This window comes from Aphelocoma coerulescens, chromosome 2 (genome assembly GCF_041296385.1).
Source record: "Aphelocoma coerulescens isolate FSJ_1873_10779 chromosome 2, UR_Acoe_1.0, whole genome shotgun sequence".
Classification (NCBI taxonomy): Eukaryota; Metazoa; Chordata; class Aves; order Passeriformes; family Corvidae; genus Aphelocoma; species Aphelocoma coerulescens.
The window spans coordinates 106567397-106582252 of record NC_091015.1 but is presented as its reverse complement, the minus strand read 5'-3'; the positions used below and the strand labels follow the sequence as shown (position 1 = coordinate 106582252).

The window sequence follows — 14856 nt, the reverse complement described above, 5'->3', positions numbered from 1 at the left end:
TTTAATCTCTTTTTGTGTTGGTAAAACAATGCTTTCTAAAGGAAGTAAATCCAAAAAAGCCACTTCCACCCTCTGGGAAAGATGACTGAGGGGGAAGAAGAGTGATGAAGGCAAGAAAGAAGTTTTGGATAAGTTCTGTTGCTCTACAGTGCAGTATTTTGAAAGACGTATTTCTCTGGGTTTTTTCTTCAAATATTCTTTCACATTTTTGAGGGCTATTTGCACCTCAGCTGTTCATGAGGGGGGCAGGTTTTCATTGCCTGTTGATAGACATTTTAGGCCTTGCAATATCCCTCTAGCCTGTAGCTATCACTCCATAGACACTGGCATTCCATAATTCTTGTGTCCTGCTGTCAGCCTTCTGGGCCATGCAATGTCACTAGAAGCCTGTGTGCAGGGTCCCAAAGTGTCATTTTCTAGTATCAAAACATTATTCATAAACTCTGTATGTGTGTGGGGGGGAAATAAACCAAACAGACCTAAATATATATGTATATATATAAATATATATATATATATATGTGACCTTTTACTATGTAAAAAACAAAACTGGCCCAAGTTTCGTTTCAAGTTGATTACTTTATTTCAATAATGACTATTTTTAAAAGCTGTGTTCCTATAAGAACAACACGTGTTCAAATTAAATCAACTATTATGTTGCAGAGTATACATCTGAATGAAGCTACAATAGAAAAATACACATAGCAACCAACGAAGGTAATAGATGTAATATGTGTGTGTATGCTTAATAATTTTGGCAGTTTTGTTTTCTTTAGTCTCTATGTATTTTCTCTATGTATCTCATCTTCCACTGCTTCATATTAATGGACACTGATTCAAACCTACAATAGTTTTAGATGTGAAATGCAATTAACATACATATTCATAGGTAACTTTCACTGGGCACTTATTAGGAATGCAGTTTCAACCTAGGAAGCACTAACTGTAATCTACAGTGCATAGGCTAAAACTAAAAAAATAAAATAATTAATCATGACAGACACTTAGATGACAGTTTGAAGAAATGGTAAGTTTAAGTAATAAAACAGTGCAATTCAGAAGAGCCTTTTATTTCCCTAAGTGTGGTTGGAAATACCGTCTCCACACATTCATTTTAGTAATTTGTGAACAATTAATATCTAACTCTAACTGAGCTATAATTTATTTCTACAAGGCAACTACAATACAACAGTTAAATGTTCACAGTAGTTTACTATGAGTTTGCTTTGGTGCACGGCCCTTAATAGGCATCCAGGTGTTACTCGGGCAAAAGATGAGCCAATCAAATACAACACTGCTGCAATACCGAGAGAAGGGTTTGACATTCTAAAGTGAGATGTGCAGGACTATCTGAGATTCCAGTACTGAAGGGCTTTCTTTCAGAAATTAGACTTTTTTGTTTATATGCTTATTTACTTACTGTACTGCAAAGTTAATGCTGTTGCAGCAGAGTTTATGTGAAGCACCAGTGACGTCCAGTGGTCACTTGTGCAATCTTAGATGTTTCTCTGGGAATATCCCTTATTTTGTAACATTAGTCTAACTCAAATTTGAAATCCTCTTTCTCTCCCTCATCTGCTCTTTATTCTAATGGTTTGGACGCAATGAGCAATTTTTAGTATGGAAAGAATTTCCTTATTGCTATTGCTCCACATCATATTGATTCTACAACATCTGCCCCCTCGCACACTTCACATACCTTGAGCTCCCAATGTTTGTTAAACCTTTCCATGACTGCCTAATCCTGTTATGAAAATAAATTATTCTGTGAGTGAGAGAAGGAAGATTAAAACAAAACAAAACAACAAAAAAAAAACCAAAAAGAAAATTTGGATAAACAGTCCTTACAACTTCTGCACATGTTGGGATTTTTTTTGTTTTTAACAGCAGTATCTCAAAAATTCATTAACAGCAGTGCTCAGTATCCAAGACATTATAGCTCTTTATTTGTAATTCTGATGTTCACTAAAACGAAACCAGAAGAGTTGAGTTTAAATTAGGTGCTTGGGAGAAATAAAGGAGTCCAGCATACAGTTAGGGCATCCTGAAGAAGAACGGGTAAAGTCAGAGATCTTGTTACTTCACATAAAATAAGGAAAACATCTAGTAAAGCTACTTTTTGCGTTCCTTTCATTCAACTGTTGCTCAGGGATTGCCAATAGAAGTTTGTATAATCTACTGCATGCAGAACCTAATTGGCATTAAGTAATGGATTGCATCTATCTAGGTAATTGTGGCAGCTGTTACTAATTTTAAGGCAGTTACATTATGAAGCAGAGTACATGATCCTTGGATGGCATCTTGGAGCTTCAGCGCCTAGCAATGGGTGAACCAGACCGCGATCCAGGTCGGGACCCAGAGCCTCCCTGTGGAAGGAAGAACAGAGTTGTATTAATTAGAAATTAATATGTTAATTAATATGGGGCTGTGCATTGAAAAACATCCATCTGTAGTAAGTGTGACAGAATTTAAATACTATCTAATGAAGATGGCCTGCAGTTGCCTCTAGTACATTGCTAAATATTACTGGGACTTTCACTTCAAAAAGATGATTGATTTTCCTATATTCTCACATAGGATTAATTTACTCTCATTAAATCTTCCACACAGGACTAGATGGTCTCTCATTAATTACTTTTAAGTGCATGTTCTTACTCAGGCCTTCCTAATGAAAACAATTTATTTGCTTGGACATAATGGGAAATTTCATTTTTATATACCCTGTACTGTGTGTATGCTTCAAAAAAACAAACAATTAAACAAAATCTCCAAACCTTGCTTATGAGGTGTAATAGTCTCACATCTGAAAGAACTGAAAGTTAATAGTTTCATTCTGCAGTAAATTCTCAGTGTTATATCAGCATGAGTCTTGTATGGAAAGCTCAGATGCAAATTCAGGGGAAAGTTAAGAGAAGATGAAAGGGCTGAAACCTGCCCTATTCTTAGAAATAATAAAGTGTCAAACTAGGAGGAAAAAACTGTGACAGTTCATAAATCTGCACTTGAGAAAATAAGCAGTTTTATAGCAAAGATGATACAAGCTGAAATTTTGACATTTCATTTTTTTGAATTTAAGATTAGGCTAACTTGATATCGTGTTACCGTAGCTTTAGCAACTCTTCTATAGGAAAATCTTGAAAAAGTACAATTATGACCACAAATGTGAGATGGTGTGGTAATTGTTATGTTACTCTAATCAGGTGATGACTGAACTGTTTAGTTTTAAAAAAAAAGTACATGTGTGTACTTTGAGACTTAATGTTCTTTATTTATATTCTCATCTTTCAGTGCTGCCTCCTTAGTTTTATAGAACTGTTCCAAGGAAAATTCAGGCTAATTCATTAGGTAATAGGCTTTTTTCTTTCAAAGATACCTTAAAGAATGGATAACTTTTTTATTTTACAAGACTGTAGAACTGTATAAAGAAATAGTAATTTCTGTAAACAATGGGGCTAAATCAAATGGGCCAGAATAAAACTCGTATCAAAGTTCCAGAAATTACAATGGCTGGCAAAAGGCTATCTAAAAAGTAGAACTGGTGTATGTATCTCTGAGATATATATAAATCTAAGCTAAAATAGGTGTGATGATTATGCAAAAAAGAGAACGTTCAATTTCATGGAAGGTCATTAATACTTACTTTCAGATGTTGAAATGATGAAATTTTACAAATAATGTCAGTATATAGCCATGGAATAGTTGATGTATCTGAACCCCACTAAAAACTACCAAGTGAAAATAAGACCTGAAATGTGTTTGATTTTTACCTGGGGCTCTGAAGAGATCATTCCTTTTCTTAAATTGCAACATAAGAATTCCTACTACTTCCTTGAAGTTTTTGTGCTGTCACTCAGTGCTGCATATATTTGGAAAAAACTGTACAATGGGAGATATGTAACCTAAACTGTGTAAGAGACAAAAATGTGGATTTTGCTACAGATGAAGGCACTGTTACATCTGCTGTTGCAGGGAGGAATAGTAAGAGTCTGAAATAATCAGCTCTGCTAAGGATCTCAGACCTTCTGACTTGAAGTTAAGTTGACTGCTTATTGCATCTTCACGTGCAAATAGTGCACCGGGTGATTTGTTATGAGTGAATTCACTGCCTTCTTTGCCTTTGAGGGAAAATACAGTGTTCCTTAAAGTATCTGCCAGCAGATAGAGTCTGCTTTTTCGTGTGTCTGTTTCCTGGCATAGAATATGAAAAATCCTCACCACTGACCTTTTTTTTCCTGTTTTTTTGTTTATTGCCTGTGTTGTTGTGGCTGTGCTGTGCCCTGAAATGGGGAATTGAACCAGACTAAAGATAATCTGACCAAATGTTTATTTCTAATATGACAGTTTTCTGATTTGCCTCACTTTGTGGTGTCATAACTTGTGACACTGACATACTGTAGGAGTTCTCCCACCTGGGGTGGGAACAACAGGGACTTCTGGAGTTGTTACTGCATCCAAATATGTGTCCAGCACTTCCCTGTACTACCCTGCTGAAGTTTATCCGTTCTGTTTCATTTTCACTATCCTAAATAATTCAGCAGCAACAAGCTGTGTCATCTCATTTGTCTTCTGTATTCCAGATCATTTTTGCATTCAGTAACAACACTGATCCTGGTGCAGGTCTTCGTGAGACATTGTGGACTTACCTTCTTTCCTTATGGCCTCTAACTGTGTATTTTTACCTTTGTTTCCTATCATGTAAGTAATCCCTAAGCCACAAAATAACCTTCTGGTTTATCCATGCAAATCTAGTTCCATCAGAAGCTTTAAGGAAATGTGGTTGTTTCAAACATGGCAGGTTCTGGAGAGGTTTGGCTTCTCTTTTTCCCAGTTCAATTCTTTTGTACTTAAAATTCAGTTGTACTTTACCAGTTTAAAGATTCTTGAAAGAGTGCCCTGGCCCTCATGATAGGATCCCTTGTGTCCCTTGTGAGCAGATTTATGCTCATAGAATTTTCCACTTCCATATCCTGGCTTGTGTCCTTCACCACCCTGCAAAGAAAGATTTTCATGTGTATTGCAAATTACCACATTCAAATTAACATATACACGTTGTAGTCTTTTTTTGTGATCACTGAAATGTAATACTTAAATGAGGAATTAGGAGGTTGTTGGAATAAAACAATCTTTTATGTGATAAGAATGAAGGAAAATGTTAGGAAATTATCTGAATACATTCAAATCTGAGGGAAGCATCAATCTGTAAAAAATGAATTAATATTCAAAAATGAAATACTCAGAAGGTTAACCTGTGTGACAAAACTTAAAATGTTTTAATTTCATGAGTTCTAAGATGTCAAACACATCAGCTAATCTGTGGTGTTCTGATAGTGAAAGAAATGCTTAACGGCTCGAAGGCTTTGATATTTTGTCTTAAAATGCCAGTAATTTACATGCCATCTCATATAAAATCAAACCTGTGGTAGAGAAGTAGAATTTAATTAGTTGTGAGAGAACTGTGGGAAGAACTTGTCTAGGAATTGCTTAGGCAGATCACTTCTAACTGACAGGAAAGGTGGGACAAAATACTGAGGTTAGTGACAGCATTAGTTTTGCAGACTTTACTGTGTAAAAGCAGTTGGAAAAGTGGAGTAAGCACCTATCTCATCCCAGCCCTCTCTCCCATTTTTGGTCCATCCCAGGAGAAGAAAAATGCAGCAGATGAGTCTTCCAGGACCCTTTAAGGGAAGAGAGCTTTGCCATGCAGTGGATTTTGCTCCCTTCATGCTGAAGCAAAAGAAATTATTGCTGCAAGGGCTGTCAAATTGCAGGATAAGAGCAAGCAACACAATTACCATCTTAAAGTGCTGTGGAAGGAGGGAGGAAGGTGGAACAGGAAAAGCAAAATAGCAAAACTGAGACAAAACAAAATTATCACGATTCTGTGGCAGCTTGAGGCAATGGAGCAAGATATGCTTTGGCCTGGTAAATAAAAGGGCTGTTACCAAAAGCACATTCATCACCTACCCAGCTAAATCTGGTGAGGGATAATCCTCTTCCCTGTACATGCAAGAAAAAGAAACAATGACATGATGATCACTATGGAACACAGCATCTGGGTCTGCTATACACAGAAGAAGATGAAAAGACAGCCAAGATTATGAAATAATGGCCAGGTAATGAGGCAGGCAGGAGTTGAAAACAACAATCTGTACAGTCATTTCATGAAGCAAAAAAAGGCAAGATTGTTTATTGTAATTACTAGAACTGACTTCACTAGCCATAGTTTGTCAGTATTACATATTTCAAAAGCCAGCTGAGTTGAGTAAATGGAAGGACAGCTTCTGGTTGGAGAGGCTTGTTTGAAAGCATTACCTATTGTTAGTTCGTTACATAAAGCAATCACAGCATAAATGGAATATAAAAATCCTTGCAAGTGGCTTCAATTAGTCATGCACAAAGTCAGGAGCTGCGTGAGGAAGAGAACCATGGCTTCTATGTCTTAGGCTCATACTTCAAATTGTTCCCAGTGATACCTGTAGATTTTACTTAGTGCCATTAGAGACAATGAATCAGGCTCGCAGTTAAATTAGTGTGAATTAGCCCATAAATGCCTTGAGCCCCTGAAACTGCTTACCTTTGCTTGCATTGGGGGAGGTGTACGGGGTGAGACCTAAAAACCAACACAAAGGAGTTGTCAAACGAAGACAAAAATAAATGTCAGAAATCATCAGGCCTTTTGCACATTATCCATGAGCTAAAAAGGGTAATTGCACTGAGAAGCTTCTCTGCTGTCTTAGGCTTTGCCTGGAAGACATTGGATTTATGTCTATCTTGAAACAGTAATAATTTCTGAATACTGCCAGTGTTGAAGACACAAGGACTAAACCTGTATATGGTGAAGCTGTATAACTGACATGGTTAGCATTTGACTATGGTAATGGAGGTTTACATGCTTTTTTTGGTAGCATTTCAGTATTATTTGTCTTCTATGTAAAAATTATTTTTGTCATTTAACAGCATAATGAGCTCAAGGGCACAGTACAATTTGGGGCTCGAAGGGTAATGATTGGGGAGTGTTTGTTACTGATGGATTCTAAAGAAAATATTTAATTTTGGTGCATAAGAGGAGGGGAGACTTACAATGTTCTTGAAGAAGTGGACTACAGGGTTGTCATCAACAGGCCGGCCATGCTGAGATCTCTGGGGGATGGACCCGACGTGGTGGCTGACCCTGGCTGCATGTATGTCCTGAAAAGCAGAACAGGCACGTCGCCCAGTCAGCTGGGAAGAACAGCTTATCAGCCATGGCATGGAGAGTCATTTTCACCAGGGATGAAGAGAGGAGAAAAATGCCTTGGAAATCTACAGAGATTGCCCCCTATAGCTGTCAGTGCTGTGAAATGGCAAATACGCAGTATGTATATGCACATATGGCGTGCATATATATGGATGCATATGCTCTTAACATTACAGCCCAGTATGGAATTAAGCCTCTTGTTGGAAACTTGAGGCAACAGAAACCTTGTAATTTTCCTTAAATAGGAAATTTTTCTCAAGTAGGATCTTAGGCTGTGATTTTAGAAATTAAACCAAAATGGAGAAAAAACTTAAAATTATGTCAGATCATTCTGCATGGGAAAGCAGGAATAGATCATGTATAATTTTTAGTTCCCAAAGACTATGTAACACTCATGAGCTGCAAGAGCAATGGGGTTTTTTTTAAGAATGAGGGAATCAAGTGAGGCTGACAATTTCTATTCCAGTAGAGCTTTCTATTTTCAGTAGGGTTTCCTGAGCAATAGTCCAAATGAAGTCAGATATATGGTTTATGACACTGATTTCCGTTGGAAAAGAAAAATAATCAATGCAAAGAAGTTCAGCTGGTTTTTATCAGGGTTGGTTTTTTGCATGCTGAAGTGGACACTTACTGTTTTAAAGGCAGGAAAGCTTGAAATTTATTGGATCTGTGAAATCTCCATAATGTCAGGCAGTCAATGCCTAAACTTCTGCAGCAGTTTCTACTTGGTTGCTAGTTCCAGTGATGCCAAAATATCCTCTGCTGTCGTGATTAGGAAGAGAGAGACAGTAGTATTCAGAGCACTTCGGCCATGTTTCTGTCTTCTTAATCTACATTCAAATCACCCAGTGCTTTGCCTTTGAAACCTGCTGACTGCCTTGTCTTTAAGATAAGTAATGTGATAAATATCATGGTGTTGCAGATCTAATGGGCTATGGATTGCCACAGAAATGGAGAGAAACTGGAATAAGGTTTTAGAATCTAGATCCGGTTGAGTTTCTTGGTTTTGGCGTTCTGACCAATTACTAGGTTGAATTAGCACAATTATTAGGTGCTAATAACTTGGCTTATTGAAAAGGTTATTGTGCTGTAAATACAAAGTTTCTTCTGCCTGCAGTGCCAAATGTCATCACAGGCTTTGATTGTCCCCCCTTTTAATGTGTAGAAAGCAGCAGAAAATCTGAAGTAATTTTTAATGACTGTTCTGGGTGAGTTTCTTGGTGTTTAAAATAAAGTGCTTTCCATTCATATTATCATCAGCAAACTTCACCTTTGAATGAAAAGGTCTTCAGAATCTTTGATATTATTCTTTATTTGTGACAGGTAATTCACTTTTCCCTTCAATTCATTTTTGGAATTACTCTTTCACCTCTAGTTTGTTCTTTCAGTTTTTGGACTCCTAGGGGCAGAGAGCAAAATCCAGTGGTGTTTTTCGGAGACTGGCTATGTTTATGCAATAACTGATATCTGTAGGTGGTGTTAAAAGGTAAATTCTAATGGAATTGAAATGAAATGAAAAGAGAAATCTGATTTATACTGCTACAATGGACTACTGAGATGGTGTGATATGAGTGGACTTTTTTGAAGGAACTCAGTTTAACAGTTACGTGTTTTATTAATGCATTCAGATCATCACCATTTATCTTTAAGTATGTTTTAAGTGCTTGGCTTTAAATAATATTCTTGTTAAAACCTAATAGGAATAGAGAAGAGCAACTGTGTTTTAGGAAGGGATGTAATTTACTTCTTATTTCTTTGTGTTACTGGTCTCTTTTCCCCAGGGGCTGCAGTGAACTCTCTTCACACCTCTAGCAATGTTGCTAGGAATTTCAGTCTTGAGAGCAGGGCCAATAAAATGCATCCTTGGCTTCTATAACTATGTATTTTGAAATGTACTTGCCAAGTATGAGCCTGAATTCAGAGCCCTTGGGTATTGTTGGTGAAGTTTAAAATGGAGGTGCCTCTGTTTGTGCCCTTAAAGAAAGTTTAAACACACAATAATTCTTCAGCATCTGTAGAGGAGAGAACAGTCAGCTTTTCCTGTTCCCAGTTAACATTAATGAAATGTTTGACCTCAGTTAAGGATCTGAACTAATTCTGCTGCACATTCAAAAAAGCCAAAAAGAACCCTAAAGCTAAATAATACTAATAAAAAAGATGTGCCAGTACTGGAAATTTAAGCAGTAACTGGTATAACTGATTACAAAAACACAGTTTGCAACTTCATTTTGAAATCAATAGTTTTAAGGATTAATAATCTAAATAAAAATTCTTTAAAAAATACCCCCAGTTATTCTGTAATGGGGAGTGATTTTTCTTGAAACATTTTGTGGTTCTTTCTGGTGATGCACAGGAAAGTTGCACTGTTTTACTGTGTATCACCTACCTTAGGTATGTTGGCCACTAAGACAAAAAAAAAGAGAGTAACTGTGAATGCAGTGCAAAGAAAATATGCAGGTATTTTAGTCTCAACATTAGCTATACCTTGGAATTGCATTCCCTGTGTTAGCCATGAACTTTCACACCAGACTAATTGCATTTACTGGCACAACCCATATTAATATATCTTGAAAGAGCTGTTAATTAAAAAAAAAAATTAAAATTGCCACTTCTCTAACAATATGGGCTCCTTTTGGGGTTTTGTGCAAGGTTATTACATTTCCAGTTGACCTGAAGATACCCAGGTGTGTGTGTGTGTGTAGATAGATATATATGCATACACACACACACACGTATGCATGCTTTTCAGTGTTGTGCAACAATTTACTCTGGGCATAAAATGTATAAAAACTGCAGTTAAGCAGTTATAGGCCTTTTTTTTAGTCTTGATATCCCATGAAATCCATCCCTGCCTTTGCTTGCTGTAAACAGGATATGTCACATCTTGCAACTCATATGCATTAGGGGGGACTTTTAAATGCATATTATAATCTGTCTCTGAGGGCTCTCATCCTCCACAAGAGGATTGCTTATAGCTGAAGACACCGTATGCATGTAAATAGCTCTAACTCCTAATCAGTCTGTGATACACATTTATGACCATAATAGTATTAAGATGTTTTGAGTACTTGAATTTTCAGCTTTTTACAGTTCCTTTCAGTATCATTATTATGTGGTTTTGTTGCCTACTTGGGGGATGTGAGATGAAAATCTAAACTACATGCCATGTTGTTTTTCTACTGGCCAAATCCAAATACATATGAAATACAGAAATAGCTGATACCAAATGCAGTCAAACCAGGTAAAGATGAGAAACAATGGGCTTTTTCATGGGTTCAATGGGTTTCATGGTTTCCAATGGCTTTTCTTCACAAGATACCTAATGAGTTGCTGTGCATGAATTTAAAAGATATCCTACAAAATCAACACATTTCAAATTCACATGGACATGAAAATTGCATTTAGATTGTCTTAGAAAATCAAACTGTCCCACAACTTGCAGGTTGTCTGTAATGCTTAGCCACCCCACTAGGACATTTGCAACTGCACTGGTAGACTAAAATTACTCTTTAAGGTGATGAACAATTTGCTGTTCAGTGGGAAGAAAATGCTGCAAGTTCAACAGGCAATTTTTAAGCCACTCAGCTGATTCTGTGTTAGTCCTTGAAATGGACTCTGAATCCAAACTCTAATGACATTTCTATCCAGGTTCAAACTTACGTAGTTAGTATGGTTTCTAAATAGGTATGCCAAACAGGAGTTGAGATGCATCCTTTCAGTTAATAGATATGTTTTGGGGTTTTTTTTTAATAACATGGAAATCTATTATATAGTTTAACAAAAAATCTGACAGGCACTTGAATACAGAAATTGCATCATCTTGGGATTTGGAGGGGCTTTGTCCATGGGGCTTTGTGTTCTGGGCATGGCTGACGCTTTGTCAGCACCTTCCAGTGCTGCTACCCAGGCTCTCACCAGGCAGCGACAGAATACACAGCCCACGTGTCATGTGGGGATGTATTTTTCCATGCTTATTCTAGTAGTAATACAACTTCTGTGAGCATGCACTGCTAAACCAGAGCTGTGTTGTACTGGTGGTGTTGGTTCCATCTTCATTCACATACAACCCAGGTAGCAGTTTGCTCTTGGTGGTGGTGTTTGTCCCAGGCTGTTCACGACTTGCTGATCTGTTGCCAAAAGTAATGGGAATGCTGACGTCTTCCCCACTGGCGGATCTGGTGATGACATTATAGCTAATTACCTAATTCAGCAGGCTTTTTTAATCACTTTAGAATGGATGAGCCACACATCCTTGTAACGGTCCTGTTAATTTCTACTAATGTGGAAGACAGAAATTAAATTACTTGCTCAAAGGTATAGAGGAGAATTGGCAGGAAGAGGGATGTATAGTACAGGAGATTCTGTCTTTCAGTGTTGTGCTGAGATCAATCTTTGTCTAGAAATAGGTGATGAACAAAAAGAGGAAGAATTCTTAGCAGAATGACAGGAATAACAAAAATGGCAGTAAAGAGCAGAGATGACTGAAAAGTAAGAAACACAAGGAAGAAGAAGGAAACAATGGAGAACACTCCCCATCAAGAGAGGTGCCAATTGATAATCCAGAACCACATTTCTCCATAACCCTTTTACCCCTTAGTGCCTTGATGATTAGTGTTCACAAATTAGCAGGTAAAAGAATTACTGGGGAAAAAAGAAGAATGGTGGCAGTTTTCCAGGATAGTTCTATGATGGGGCTCAAATCAGAGACCAGTGCCATTGTACCCTCTGGGTTTTTTCCCTGTATCCAGTTTATTCCATTGTTGTGACACTTGATAAATGGTTTCAGAGGCAAAACCTGATACTTCAATTTGACTTTGCTTTTTGAGGCATTTTTTCTGCCTAGCATCAATAATTTTATTCAAATATTCTTCATTATAGAAGTTCTTCATCTACTTGAACACATTCTCTCATGCATACTCAGTATTGTTCTCTCTGTTACTTTATCAAGTTGGTATCAATGACATGCATTAAACTTTGTTGAAATAATCCATGGTTTGGGTGGGGGTTTTCTTGGCTGGTTTTGTTTTGGATTTTGTTTGAGAATAATCACTCCAGCAAAAAAAGGATTTTGCCTAGTAGGTATTCTCTGAGGATAGCCTCTGCTATCTGAGGATAGCCTCTGAGGAGCCTCTGCTACCAACAAACTTCACAGCCTGAAGGATTTAACTGTACATGGGCAAGAGATGGAAGGCATCCTGCACTGGTATTCACCATGAGCAGTTTCTACTGATGGCCTGTGTATTTGGTGGAGATGCAGCTGTTTGCTGGTGCTGCTACAGCAGAAGAATTTAATGTTGTGGGTATGGCCATTGGTAAGAAAGCAGAGATTTATACAATTTTTACAAGTCCTGTTCCCTAGTATTTCAGTCATGAAGGTCACGCAATAAACAAGATGGGAATTATTTGGAAAACAAAGCTATTAATACCAGGCATACACTATCACTTTACAGCTGCTGGCCAGAAGAATGTTACTACAACCTTGATTTCTGAAAATCTCAGATTGCACACACACACACACCCACCCACAAAATATTTGATCATCGTTGAAGGGATTGGCCCAATTCTATTTCTTTTCTGCCTTGCATAGGCAAGCAAGTGACAAGCTAAACTCTTGTACAGGTTGCTAAAAGCACTCCTGCTGGTATCAGCATAACTTGTGGAGAGAGCATAATAGCAAGGAGAGTTTACTATTATGAAATAATTAGATATGACATGGTTAACATCATATTTCTTTGAAACAAATACTGTGGTAAAATTTCCAATAATATTGTTGGTATAAAGTGGGGAAAATGGACCACTCCAAACCTGAGGCTTGTACAGTTTCCAAGGCACATTAATTGTATGATGTATCAGAAATGGAGAAGTAGATGCATCATAAGCAAAAGGTGAAAGAGAGCTAAGGCTCATCTTGGGTCTGCAGAAGGAATTCTGTGTTTTACAGACAATTTTTAAATTGCTTTGTAAAAAATTCAGTAAAATCACCTGAAAATGGCAGTGGATGATTTCTTGTGCAGCTCAGAAATGAAACCAAGTAACTTGAAGAGTGTCATGAGTAACTGAACACAATTAACTGGAGACCATTTCAGGAACAAGGTGACATATTTTGCATCAGTACAAAAGCTGAAAGCCAGCAATTGTCACTAATGGTATGTGATGACAGAGGTAAAGAACAAGGTCAGGGAAAAAAAAAGTATTAACTTCTACTGCAGTTTTCTATTTGGCAGAATTTACCATTGTGTAATCTGAAAACAGCTGAAGAACAGTCATTTATTTTGGCATTCTAGGATGGAAAGTGCTAAGGCTAATGCAATTCTTCATTTGCAAGGAATGTGATAGAAAAACCAATATAGCAGATTTTAATATAAAGCAATTTCTTACTTATCAAACGGATTAATCTGCAGAGAAGTAAACATTGTTTTCAGGCAGAGAAAATTCTCGTGCTAAATTTTTCATAGGCCTATTTGACCATCTGTAAGTTTTGGGGTCCCTGCTGGTCCCTTGCACAAACACCTCCCTCTGGTATATGGTATTAAAATTAAATACAGACCTTACTCTCAGCTGGGCTGTGGTGCCATGCAGGTGAACAAGAGAGGACTGGCTGAGAACAGAAGAGGCCAGTTCCCACTAAAAGACCCCAAAGCTGCCATCACTGCCCCACCAGAAGCTGTGCCATTCAGTTCAGGCCCAGCCAAAGGGCACCAGCAAGCCTTGAACTTCACCAAGTGTTCAAAAGAATCCTTGGAGCTCTTCTGCAGCTCCCACTTAAACATACTACTATTATTTTTTATATCATACTAGTGGCTAGAAGACTCTAGAAATAATCAAGTAGAGACTGAACTGAAAGATCATGTTTGAAGTTTAATGAAAGGGGGAAACCTTTTGTTGTGGAGTGATTAGGAACAGAGATCCTTCAAATGCTTCAGTTGATTAATTTGTATTTTAGCCTGAATGTTACTAATACATTTCGGAATTTAAGAGGCAAAAACAACCATATAAAAGACAGTTAAAGCAGAGAAGCACACTGGCATTCTGCCCAGTCATGATCTCCTCTTAACCTGAAATACAAATCAGTGAGCCCCGAATACTTTGTCCCATTTCTGAACAAACCTTGCATGCAGCTGCTGTCAGGTGAGCACAAAGCACCACTAGTGCTTCACCAAAATTTAGTGCTTGCACTTCTAAGTAGCACAGAGCATTTAACCTAGTCCAATTCCCACATTCCTCTAGTAGCTTGTAATAATTGCTTCAAGCAGTAACTTCCATGAAAATGCAAGTTCCAGTGCATTAAATAATGTGTTAATTATTAGGCACAAATAACATGTATATGGTCATACCTGTGTTAAATGAACATGTCACAATCAATCCCATGTAATGTTGGCTCCTAAGCCTTTCACTTCTCACATGCTGGGTGTACTCACCATTTGATACTTTGTTTTGTACAGATGGTATTTTTAAAACCAGGCAGATAGAAAGTACTTGGAGGTTCTACCACTGCACAATTAATGAGCTTCAGACCAGTAGTTCTGATACACTGATTCATTTTCGGCTATTCATCATTCCTTACTACTGCTACAAATGAGAGGCCAGATTCAGTTCCCATTATAAGTGAGAACATCAGA

General features: G+C 37.5%; 1 protein-coding gene across 15 annotated transcripts in view; it reads right to left on the bottom strand.

Annotated features, from left to right (window-relative positions):
• Nucleotides 1–559: 559 nt before the first annotated feature.
• Nucleotides 560–14856, bottom strand: part of MBP (myelin basic protein) — a 111356-nt gene continuing 97059 nt past the window's right edge. For 14 of the 15 annotated variants that reach the window (XM_069004310.1, XM_069004311.1, XM_069004306.1 and 11 more), the window contains 5 exons: nt 7081–7188; nt 6575–6610; nt 5965–5997; nt 4867–4989; nt 560–2366 (listed from right to left, as the gene is read on the bottom strand). In XM_069004310.1, coding sequence (XP_068860411.1) covers nt 2310–2366; nt 4867–4989; nt 5965–5997; nt 6575–6610; nt 7081–7188 — 357 coding nt within the window. In that variant the 3' untranslated portion in view covers nt 560–2309. The remainder of the gene's footprint in view (nt 2367–4866; nt 4990–5964; nt 5998–6574; nt 6611–7080; nt 7189–14856) is intronic. The other variant, XM_069004319.1, reaches the window with a different exon arrangement.